Source organism: Monocercomonoides exilis (genome assembly GCF_001643675.1).
Source record: "Monocercomonoides exilis strain PA203 chromosome Unknown scaffold68-255432, whole genome shotgun sequence".
Taxonomy (NCBI): Eukaryota; Preaxostyla; order Oxymonadida; family Polymastigidae; genus Monocercomonoides; species Monocercomonoides exilis.
The window spans coordinates 71411-84477 of record NW_027150613.1 but is presented as its reverse complement, the minus strand read 5'-3'; the positions used below and the strand labels follow the sequence as shown (position 1 = coordinate 84477).

General features: G+C 41.1%; 2 protein-coding genes across 2 annotated transcripts; one reads left to right on the top strand and one right to left on the bottom strand.

Moving 5' to 3' along the window:
• Positions 1 to 1186: 1186 nt before the first annotated feature.
• On the top strand, positions 1187 to 1468 carry MONOS_11414 (uncharacterized protein; the record flags this gene model as incomplete). The annotated part of the gene is made up of 1 exon (XM_067863943.1): positions 1187 to 1468. One exon carries the CDS (start codon positions 1187 to 1189, stop codon positions 1466 to 1468), a length of 282 nt encoding a protein of 93 aa, XP_067718954.1.
• A 2132-nt stretch (positions 1469 to 3600) lies between these two features.
• On the bottom strand, positions 3601 to 12774 carry MONOS_11413 (uncharacterized protein; the record flags this gene model as incomplete). The annotated part of the gene is made up of 1 exon (XM_067863942.1): positions 3601 to 12774. The coding sequence occupies one exon, from the start codon at positions 12772 to 12774 to the stop codon at positions 3601 to 3603; it is 9174 nt and encodes a 3057-aa protein (XP_067718953.1).
• Between the last annotated feature and the right edge of the window lie 293 nt (positions 12775 to 13067).

Genomic DNA, 13067 nt, shown 5'->3' with positions numbered 1-13067 from the left:
CATTCCATTCTCTATTTGATGGGATTGCTGATCCACGTTGATTGAATGAGGATTGGGTGATGTTGCAATTGAAGAAAACATTATTTTTCCAGTCATTTATATCACTTTTTCCATCAGAAAATCAGGGGGAAAGCAAATTGCGATCTTTCTTTTTGTTTTGCTGCTTTTATCACACTTTTTTCCCTCAAAAGAATTCTCTTTGATATTTTTATTATTTTTATTTCATTTGAGCAATAAAACGAATTGAGATTCATATTTTCTTTTTTTCAGATTGTTGATGAGGATTTGTATTTCATTTTGATTTTTTCTTGAAATGAAAAAATGTATCATTATTGCTTCATGACTTCGTTTATTTGCAAAAAAAGAAATCCGTTTTTAATTTCGATGAAACCATAAGCATTTTTCGTGATTTCAATGATTTTTCAAAAAATGCTTTTTTCTCACCAGTTTCGTGATCAAAAAGCGAAACAAAAGAATTACAGAATAAAGGCAGTTTGATTATTTCGGCACTGAGATTAACTCTGCGAAAATTCATTTACAAGGGTTGAGAAAGATGAACAAAAAAATCATTCTGGAAGAAACACTCTGGAATCTGAATGAACAAAAAATTATAAAAGGAAGACAGCAGCAATGTTAAAATAGTATGTTTCCATTTTTTACTCGACTTTCATTGAAGAATTTTCAGGAATGACGGAAATCAGGAGAAATGAAAAGAACAAAGAAAGAACTTGAAAGGAAGCAAGTGAAGGAGAAAGAAATGCGCGAATGACCTTCGCTCTTTCCCTTTTTATTTTTTTTCCCCCACACTTTTCTGCACAACACAGGATTCACTGCAAAGAAGTTGTGAGGAAATACCAAAAAAAAGTGTTTCTGTTCAGAGCATTCACGATGCGTTTCTGGAAGCTGCTAAGTCAAAAGACGTTGTTACCAATTGAACAACGTTCCATCTTCATGGACTTGGACGGATGAAGATTGGTTTCACAAGGAAACAAGTTCCACTCGCTGGGTGCTTTTGGAGCTGTTGGCTCTGGAGAGAGTGGAGGAATGGGAACAGGAAAAGGGAAAAGCGCAGGAGATGAAGAGGGGAGGGAAAGGAAAGAGATGAGCGGAATGGGAGGAACGAATTGGACAGAATGAGATCAGCAGCGAAGACGAGACAATAAGCTTGCTCCACAGCAGCACAAGAATGGGGATGATTATTCTGCCAAGGCAGCCAGAAAAGCAGTTTAAAGAGCTTGCTTTGGAGGAAGTGGCAGAGACCGTGAGACGAGCACGAGGGTTGGAGGCAGAGCGAAGGATAGGAAACATGGAGGGGACGAAAGAGGCCGAGGTCATGTTGAAGCAAGCGGAGCTGAGAAAGAAGGTGGAAGAAAAGAAAGGAGCAGCCTGGATTGGAGAGGAAAGAGGAAGAGAAGCAAGCGAGTGCAAAACCAATGAACAGGAAAGCACGAAAAAGCAGAATAAATAAATGGCGAAAAGGAAAGGAAATGAGGAGATACAGGTTGAAGGTGCTGAAGAGATTTTTGAAGATGAAGAAAGCGAGACAGAATTGATGGCAGACATCAAATATCGGAAGAATGAATGAGCTGTTTCATGGCTAGTGGAGGTGACACACACGCAGAGAGAAAGAAAGCAGAAGATGAAGTTGAAGAAGGAATGTCTGGAGATATGAGCGATGAAAATAATTCTCGAATGTCCCAGCCTCTTCATCTTGCGTCTTCTCATTCGACTCATCCACAGGGAATCACTTCACAGTCCTCGTCATTCATTGAGCTCGAACATCTTCCTGCAATCAACTGTTCTTCTTACCCACCAAACCCATCGTTTCAATCACCTTGGTCAAATGAGCAAACCAACCGATTCTTCTCTTTTTGTGAGCTCATCATCATCATCTTCTTCTTCTTCCATTTCAAATTTGAAGAAGGAAAACAATAAAGTTTCTCAGCTGGCTTCTCCATCAAACAGTCATCTCACCCCCTCTTCTGTTCATTCCACCACCTTGGCATCAATCATCCAATCCTTTTCCGCATCGCCAGCAATAACCTCTGTCAAATTCTTTTTTTGGATTGTCTCACAATTTCACGTTTCAGTCTCCTCAAAGGAATTGTGAGAGATTTGGGATGGATGATAACACGGACTGACAAACACAACTGAATGCTCCATGATGGCAAAATGTGCCTTCAAAAAAAAACAAATGAAGATGGAAGGAAAAAGCCAAAGACGAAGAAGGCAGAATTCGCAGCTCAATCATTTTCAGTTGGTTGGCCTGTTTTGCTCTGGGAAGGGAAAAGCCGGACTACTGAAGCAAACAAATTGGAGATTGCTGAGAAAGGTGAGACGATTTATGTTTCTGTGATTTGAGAATGCCTCACAAGCACCAGTGTGCTTGAAGTGCGCCCAATTCGACGAAATGACTGAAGACAAAGATGAGTTTTAATGAAGTGAGCTGACTGTGCTGAAGAAGCATTGAGGAGGAGTTGAATCTTTATGTGGTGACAGAAATCGTCTAACATCATCAGAAACATCGAAACCTCGTTCCACTTGCCTTTCAATATCCTTGGAAGAAGTTATTGTGAATGGACTTCATTTTTACAGAAAGAAAAGAAGAGAATATGAAGAGCAATCAAAATCTGTGGAGCAAACGAGAAAAGAGACAAAGAAAGGAAAGAAGAGCTTGCATCAATAAGATGGCTCATATCCTTGGAGTTTTATTTTCGCGACTGTCAATCGATGAACAAAGAATTTGTTTTGCTTTTGGAAAGCAATGAAATGGTGTTCAGAGCAGCAAAGGACAGAAGAAGAGAAATTTGAAGACTTGCTGAATAGCGAAACAGCGGATGTTGTTTTTGAGGATATTCAAAGACCAAAGGTGAATGACAAAATGGAATCTGAGCGCCTGACTGTTTTGAAGATTGTTTGAAGACAATTGAAAGAAAAGGCTGTTGATGAAATGGACAAAGCAAAGCGAAGACAGGCAACAAGAAAGATTGGCAAAAAGATGGGAGAAGGAAAAGAGGAAGGATTTGTGGAATTGGACGATCAAGCGATGCTCAAAGAAAGAGAGAAGAAAAGCAGTGTCTGCCTGTGAAAGTGTTCAAAAGGATTTTTTTTTTTGCAATTGATGCATTGGAAGAGATGAATGGCAGAAATGAGGGGAAATGAACATTTTTATTGTTTGGATCGCATTTGGCAAAATGATTACAGGAGGTTTGAGGAGGGCAATTATTCTTCATTGGGGAATTCATCGAGCAATTCTGAAGAAAACGAGTGATGCGATAAATATACAAATTGTTATTGATTGATAACTTCATACACATTTGAAAAAAAACATGGAAAGGGTGATGCGATTGCAAAAAGAAAAAGAACCAAAACCAAAACAAAAAACACCAACATTGAAAATGAAACAACCATTTCAGACATATCATCAATTGCAACACAAGTCCGACATCCCCAACCCACATTAATTCAGCCATCAACAAGAATCGTCACAATGATTGGCATTGACAAACCATTCTGTTTCTCCGTTTCCTTCTCATTCTCCTTCGCTTCAACCAAAATATCAGCATGACTTCATCCGCACATTTTTCTTCCCTCAAACGATCATAATCGGCTTTGCTGTGAGTCAAGCGATTCGTCTTCTTCTCCGCTCTTCGCAGCACTTTCGTTGCCTTCCTCTTCGCCTGACTCTTCAAGAGCAATTGCATCAGTCATTGTCAGGATGGCAGCGCCTGGCGGAAAGCACTGAATGAACTCCCTTTTCAGAGCATTGAGAGACATCCTTTCAGATCCTTTGTCACTCCAACAAGAGTTCACCACCAAGCTCAAATGAGACTGCTCAATAATCTCTATTCTTGGCCTCTCTCCATTCATAATTTTCTGTCCGGCAACTTCCGCTTCGTATTCTCCAAATGGAATTTGCAGTGTCAAGCACTCCCACAGCATCATCCCGATCGAAAATGAAACTGCTTCCTTTGTTGCCATCATCTTCTTGTTGATCAGTAATTCAGGCGCCTTCCACCTCAGGCACTCTTTTTTGAAGTCATCATCATCCTCAAATGCTGAAGATGGTGGCGGTGAGCCTCTGCCATTCTTATTGATGGTTGAATCATCAGATGAGGAAGTGATAATGGTGGAGGATGAGATGGATGAAGAATCTGAATCATCAGAAGAAAAGTCTGAATGCATCACAATGCAGATGACCATGTGTTCAGAGAAAAGGACAATGTGAGGGCTCAAATTAGAAAGCGATTGAAGTGGAATTTCCATTTCATCAAATGAATGGAGTGCGAGATTAGCCACCCAGAACAGGATCTGAGCAGCTGTCTGCTCCCTTTGTTGAAGACTCCCAACTTCCATCTCCTTCTTCTCGTTCCTTCCATGAAGCAGCATGAACAGCGAATCCCTCAGATCTACAATTAACTTTTCAAACACTGATGAACAGGCAATTGCATCCACCAGATTCGACATTGATGAAGTGGTAGGGCACAAACTCTCCGATCGAACAAAAGTTGAATCTGAATCAGTTGTTGAAGTGGATGAAATGGAAGGTGAGTGTGTTCTCTTTCTTGTCTCTTCCTCGACCTCCTTCTCATCAACCTTTTCCAATGCCCATTGAGGGATCTTGTCTGAATCTCTTCCAAGAATATATTCAGTCGATCCACTCTCACTCAACAAATGCTCTGATGACTCTGAATGTCCCAAGCTTTTCTCATACACCCTCTTCTTTATCCTCTCTTCATTCTTCTTCTCAGCCTCCCTCTCAGCCCTCCTCCACTGCGCCTCAGGTGACATCTCCATCGTCACCATCTCAAACGCCTTCGGATCCTTCTTCACTGTATCTTCCACAATTATCTCCAATTCCTTTGTTCGTCTTTTTTGTTTTCTCCATCGAACGGTGACAATAATAGAAACAATAAGAACAATCAAGAACAAAACAACAAATATTACTGCGATTATAAGAGCCCATGATGATTTTCCTTCTTTTCCTCCTTCAACAAATTTTTCATTTCCGCTTGACTGAGATTCACTTTTGTTCTTCAGAATGAATGAATCTGTTGATGAAGGCGAATCGGCTTTTCCAAACAGAAGGCACATTCTAACTTCTGTTTTGTTCTCCATCACTTTCAGCAGTTCCGATGAGATAACGCAATGCACCTCGTTCTCAGAAGCAGAGCCTTCTCCATCAATTTCCTTTCTCACTATTTCCTCTTCATCCCCATTTTTCGTGCTCATCTTCACTGACAAATTGCATGGCAGAAGCAACTTCCCATGAACGATTAACTCCAAATCACCATTCAACTGAGTTCCATTCTTCACCTCTTCCAGAACTGGAACGAAAAATGATGATCCTCTTTCAGCTGCTATTCCCCCCAGGTTACATCCTTCGTCCAATATCCACAGAGATGTATTTTTCTCTATTCCATCACCTCCTTTCACACTCACAACATCCAATTCACCATTCCCTTCACAAATCGTATTCCTTCGAGCTGATGAATATCCTTCAATCTCAGGGTTGTTGTTCTCAAACTTGCTGTTTTCAATCTTCACATTCCCTCCACTCATCCACAGCCCTCCATTCTTGCTCTTCATAACCGTTGTTTCTTTCATCTCCACATTGCTGTGTTCGATGTCAATCAATGACCCATTCCATTTGCACAATCCCTCTTCTTTTATTCTTTTAACCTCTTCATTAATAATCTCTTCTTCTTTTTCTCCATCAAACACACATGCCTCAATCCTCACATCTTTGCACTTTCTTATCTGCATCATTCTTCCCTTTTCCACCGAATTCACACATTTTTCTAACGAGCAGTTCAACACACTCACCTCTTGCTCAGCATCATCCATCCCAATTACACACCCATTTGACAACAGAGTCACATTCTCAACTCCCATCTCTTTCATCTCCACTTTCGCTTTCCCTCCAACACTCACAACATCTCCCTCACATTCGATATTCCATATTCTTGTTTCAAGCGATGTCACATCCGATTCTTCGTTGAATAAAAGCACAAATGTTTTTGAAAATAAATCCCTGAATGATGTTTCTGATATCTTCAGCTCTCCACTTTCCACACTAACAATTGAACTGTTCAGTTTCACTACATCTGCAGAGGAGAAGAATTTACATTTATGGATCTCCATTGACCCGTTCTTCACTTTGATGAGATAACTGTGAGTTGATTCAAATCCATCTTCAAACTGGAAAGAGCATCTCTCCACGAAACATTCATTCACAAACTCCATGATGCAATCCTTCTCAAATGATTTCTCAATCTTGGAGTTTAATCTAACAATTGCCTGTGTCTTTTTGAATGAGTTCACAACCAAATCTCCAATCACACATTCATTTGTCACAGCTCCTTCCCCATCAATCAGAATCGCATTCATCACGCCTTGCTCAATGTGGTCAACTCCACAGTTGATGCTGGAACAAGGATTGGTCTGAGCCCCACATCGCCTGCCATCGCTTCCCATTCCATTCACAAACACCTGTGCCGAATAATAGTATGTGATCAGCGGAATCAGATCAACATCTCCTTCGCTCTCAACATCCCTCCCACAGATAGAGTTGTTCGAGTTCAGTGACTCCTGGTTGTAGTTCAACACAAACAGCGTTTCGTTGATCTGTTGGGCAATCGAGAAGCATTTGATGAATATATCTTTCCCAACAAAAGCCTCATTCATAACGAACAGGATGTTCACAATCTTGAATTTCAGAGGCGGAATCTGAGTTTCATCACCATAATTCGCATTTGGATCATATCCATCAATATACAGCCCTCCTCCACACCCCGAACCAGTCGAGCATTTGCACATCGAAAATGAGCTGCCATTCACTTTCAAAACTGATTCTTCGCTCTTCAGCACCACTCTCATTCCTCCACCTTCTGCGCTCAAAGCGCTCTTGCAGTTTGTGATTGAGCACTCATCCATCAAACACTCTACTCCATGCTCATATGATCCCACATCAATAACACTCGCTCCAATCCCTTCGTTTGTGATGTTGGCAAATGAACACCCAACAACCCTCAAAACTGGTCTGTTGCCATTTGCATTTGAATGAGTGTTCACCTTTTCATTCATCTGGATTTCTTCCTCCATCATCGATATCAGATTTCTTTCAATCACTCCAGCAAATGAAATATTCACATTCTGAACAGTTACATCAGCTGCACTTGGGCTGAAACAGATGAATCCTTTCAACTCAGAGATCAAACTCAATGAACACCTCTCAATCACAACACTCCCTCCATTCGCTCTCATCAGGCAATATCCTGCTGTCTCTGTTAATCCTGTCAATGAACCAAATAAACAATCAGCAACCGACAATAATGAACTTGTTCCTGAGGATTCAATAAATACTTCATGATGGGTGGTGATGCTGGGTTTTGTGAATGACACATTCACAAATGACAGACTCACATTCGAGGATATCATTGAACCATCATCCAATTCATTCTCATCTTCATCATTGATCGTCACCCCTGTCCCTTTCTTTGTCCCTTCAATCACCACTTTTGGCTTCTCTAAAATTGATGATGAAAAAGACAAAAATGAAAATGAAATGGAACGTCTCAGCAACCCTGATCCCACAATGACAATATGTGTTTCGCCTTCTTCAAGTGGTTCATATCTCAGTGATATCAGGTGGTCAATCGATGAACACGGTGCTTCTGAATACCCACATCCACTGAAGTCTCCTCCTTTCTCCTTTGAAACAAACCCATCTCCACTCCAGTTCCTCCACAAATACACAACCAATGGAATCACATATCCCTCCTCTCCTGTTGTCTTCCTCTCCCATCCACACAGCTCATCCAATGATCCCAAATCCTCATCATTCATCTCCCATTTGAAGTGCTCCTTGTCCACAATCTCACTCAAATCCCATCCTGAAACAAACACATTTATCCCTTTCCAGGCATCGCATCCTTCAAATGTCATTCCTTCCAACACAAATAATTCCATTTCATCTGGTAGCTTCACAAACATTCCTCCTCCCATTCCTCTTCCTCCATCCTCTCTATCCTCTGTTGGCACTTTGCACTCAGTATATTTCACATTTTTCATTTCCAAACTCCCTCCCTTCCCCACAGATATCATCATCCCTCCACCTTTCATCCCATTTCCACCTGAACACACTGATGACAAATTGCATTCTTCAATATTCGCATCCCCTCCTTCCTTCATCTCCACATTCAAACATCCTCCTCCACTTCCTCCTTTCGCTTCCACTCCACACATTCGGCTATTCATAATCTCCAATCTCACTCCATTTGTGATCACTATTGGTGACTTCCCATTCATTCTCACTCCTCCTTCCATCACAAATCCATTCACAATCAGCCCTCCTCCCTCAATACTGATTACATTGTATCCAATCATTTCATCATTTGCAAATGTGACTGAACATCTGGTGATTGTGATGATTGCTGATGAGGAATGGATAAATGCGCTTCTCTTCCCGTTCATCTCTTCATTCAACACAAATGCCAAATTTCCCATCTCAAATGATTTTGTGCATTCGATCATCCAGTTTTGATTCATTGATCCTTCATCTCTCACAATCACCTTTATCCCTTCTTCTTTCCCAGAAAGACTCACATCAAATGAAGCCACTTTCATTTCATTTTTTATCGATGATTCAGAGACAACTTCGATTTCATGAATGGTGTTGTTCGCCCTCTTGCTCACACAATAGTCAATCGTCACACACCCAAACTTCTCGAATCCGCAATGGCTGTTATCCAGTGCCCTCTCTCCGCTCCCGTCGACAGTCAGCTTTGAGCCAATTGAGCACAAATACACAAACATCGGAATCACCTCCTCTTCTTTTCCATTCTCACTCCCACACAACTTCAGAATATCTGAGGGAATGGATGCTGAGTCAAAAAACCCGAATGAGTTTGCATTCACCTTTGATTCCAGCAATATCCCAGAGCTGCAACAAACGAACACATCCTTCCCATATTTTGCTCTGTTTGCAGCATCAACTGAAAAGTGAACGCCAGATTCAATTTTCAGTGTGCTGAGCGTGCTTCCCATCACAATCATCATTCCTCCTCCTCTGCCTCCACTTCCATCCAAACTCATTGCCTCACATCCATCAATCACACTCGTTCCATTCACAACAGCACTTCCTTCTCCTTTCACACTCACACACACACTCCCTCCTCCTCCTCCTCCACTTCCACCAAGGCAACTGCACCTCTTTGCAACACACGATTCAATCACAACAATCCCATTCAACCCTTCGCCTCTTTCTGCACCAACCACTCCACTCAGCCATCCTCCGTCTCCATTTCTCTTCTCAACGTTGCTCACATTGCACCCAGTGAAATACACAGCATCCGCACCTTCGACAAACTCGATCAGCGAGTGCTCCCCGAATTGCAATGTTTCTTTGACTTCAAATCGCACCAACCTCAGACTCCCTCTCTCCACCTTCGCAAAGGAGTATCCGATCGAGCCGCTCACAGCATTCTCCGACAAATGCGCAACTGAGCAGTCTGTAAGCGTGAGAGAAGCGGAATTGGATGAAATCAGCGATGATGCACCAGACAGATGACTTGGAATATAGAACTTGATGTTTTTCATTGAACATTTGCTCTGCACCTCAATCAGACAAGAAGACTCAAAATTCTCTGGCTCTTTCACCCCAACTTCCATCCCTTTTGTGGCACATGAAATCTCCCATTCAAAGGCATCAGCCATGGCAACCTCTTCAGCAAGCTCATATCCTGAATCCAGCTGGATCTTCTTGTTTGTGTCTGGATATCTCATCTGGGCAGCATGGGTGATGGTGGCACATGGATAATAATCAAACCCACAAAACCACGAGTCGTATCCACCCAGCCCATCCTTCCCCTTCTCCACATGAACTGCATCCGAATATGTGTCAAGAAACACATTCAAAGGAAACAGCCCCATAATTGTGTCGCTCCGATCATATCCCACAATCTCATTGTATTTTGAATTGTCATGCTGGACATTCAGCTTTTCTGTTGTTATTCCCCAGTTTGCCGAATCGCTCCCATTCACAAACAGATAATTTCCTCCCATTGAAGCAGAACATCCTGAAAAGCTAACGGATTTTATTGAGAAGTCGTGTGAGCCATCAGCCAGATACAGCATCATCCCTCCTCCATATCCACTGCACTTGCATTTGTTGATTGTTGTTGTTGTTTCCATCTGAAACTTGCTTGAAGGTGATAATAAATCAACCTTGATCCCATCACCACTTCCATTCTTGCACTCGCAATCTTCAATTGTTATGTTCGTCACCACAAATGTTTCTCCTTCCTTCACACTCTTTGCCACAACCACCCCATCTCCTTCGGTCAACTTCACATTCCTCACAGACACATTCGTCAGCATGCTTTCTCCAGAAGCAGTGGCTGTCAAAAACAGTGCAGATGAAGACAATAAAGAAGAAGATAGATTCGGCTCAGAGAACAAGGATTTTGAGATATTCATATTTATGATCTCCACATCAACCATCCTCATCTGCGACAGCGGCACCACAAACACTGATGATGATAGCACATATTCTCCTGTTTCACTCGTAGTGATCACAACATCCTCCAATGAAAGTGACCCACTCCCATCAGATATCACAACCACGCTCGGAGAAGGATTTGCATTTGAGTAGCAATCAACCTTCATGTGCAATAAACCAAGATGACCTGTTGACACGCTGAACAGCGGTCCACTTGATGAAAGTGCTCCAGTTCTAATCGAACATGTTTCCCTTCCCTTCCCAATGACTGAAATCTTTTTTGTTCCAATCTCAACTGTTGTCGTCTCACTTTGATGATCTCCTTCCAGCAGCGTGATTATCAAGCTAATCTGCACCTCACACATATCAAACGCCTTCTTCACTGTCAGACACGGATTTGATTCATTTGCCCCACACGGCTCATACAAGTCATTCCCGCTCACTGAAACATAAATCGTCTTATCTTTCAGCCAATCCTTTTTTGATGTTTGATCATATGTCCAGTCACCTGCATTCACATAATTATATCCGTAACATACTCTCTTGTCATCCTTGTTTGTAGTGTAACAATCATATAACGGATTTTTGGAACTCAAAAAATCATTGTTATAATCCGCATAAACCATGTCGTGACCATATGGATTGGACTCAGTTCTGCATTTGCATTCATGAAACAACAGGAAATAACAATACATTGTTTCATTTGGTGTTGTTGCTCGATTTGGATTAAAATATAATCCTCCTCCATATGCAGTTGCTGTACACGAAATGAACTTAACGCTTCTCATTTTAAACCCTACAGGAAAACTTTGGCAGAGCATTCCTCCTCCGTTTGATCCTGTAACTGAACATGAAGTGAAACTGCAGTCAAACACACACGCATTCTCTCCTCCATTGTTTTCTTCTCCTATGCAGCCTGCTTCTAATGACTTGAAACCGCTCAGATATAAGCCACCTCCACCATTATTAACTCGACAATTCTCGAATTTGCTCTTGCTGACCTGAACACATGATGAAATCGAAACAATGCACATCCCTCCTCCAGCGTTAGCTTGTGCTGAGCATGAGTTGAATGAGTTATTTTCAATTTCAACCGATTTGATTTGAACACACATGACTCCTCCTCCATCAAAACGTGCACTGCAACAGTTGAAAGTGCAGTGTTTAATTGAAACAGTGGCTGATGACTGACAGAACATGCAAATGGCCCCACCATTCGAAGTTCCATCAGTCCACACGTCATTCGTTCCTGTTGTTTTCGATCCGTTCCATTCACACCATTTGAATGAATTAGCTCCATTAGTTGTTTCGCTTTGTCTCCCCAGCTTCAATGGTGCTTCTGCAGTTCCTTCGCATTCAACATTTTTTGTTCGACAACATCCAATAAATGAGGAGTTTGAAACAGCCAAAGAGGTCGAGGGGTTGTTGAGTGAATGAACAATTCCGCCATCATATGCATCGCAAACAGACCAAAATGAGCAACTGCTCATCAGACATGAGGTTTGGAATGATGCAATCGTTGGAGATGAGCATGCATCATTTGCTGTTGAAATGTTGAAAAATGTCAGATGAGAGAGGGATACAAGGGGTATTGAAGGTGATGAGAGGAATGGGGCTGATGAGAGGCAAAAAGAGGAGAAGTGGGATTCACTTAAGGAAATAATGGAAGATTTCGAAACACTGTTTTCGGTTTGTTTGGAAGTGAAAAGAGGAGGAAATGCGCTCAATCCTTCTGCATTTGGCATCAGAGAAATGTTCGCAAATGACCCAAAACTCCCTTCTAGTTCAATTGGCTGGGAATGCTGCCCAACAAAAAGGATGCATTCTCTCATTGAAACAACGCTTCCTCCTTTGGCAATTAGCATCCGTTTCGCACCTTTTTCTTTCAACAACAAGCACTTCAGCACAATCGAGGAATTGGAGGATTTCATGCAACACTCAATTTCACTTTCCTTGTTAATATTTGACTTCTTCTCCATTTCCCCTTCATTTTCTGTTTCTTCGTTTTTGCCTTTTTGTTTTTGATCATCTCTTCCAACTGTTTCACTCCTTTTCACTTCATCAATTTTTTCAATACCATCCATTGCAAATTCATTCAGAACATCATTTGGAGTGTTTTTGTTGATTTGAAGTGGATTGTTGTTCGCTTCAGTCATTTTTTCTTCTTTCATGTTTTCTCCAATCAACGTTGAGTACTCTTTTGTGGCAGCAAGATTCATGCAATGCAAGCAAACCCCGAAAACAAACACTCCTCTTCCAAACAGCATTTTCATCTTGCAACAACGATAACAAGAATTCTTTGATTTTTTACTGTAGATTATTTAATAATGTGGGTGCTTTTTTCTACAGTTTCCCATTATTGTTTTTCATAAACTGCTCACTTCATTGAAAATGGATTAATTGAATTGCCTCTCGAGCGTGTATTAATATCAGAGCAAATATTAATTGATTAACTCTTTCAGTATTTTTTTATTTTTATTTTTGTTTTTTAATATTTAATTTTTTTTTATTTTAATTTTATTTTTTATTTTTAATTGAAATTAATTACAAAATGATTAAGTTGATA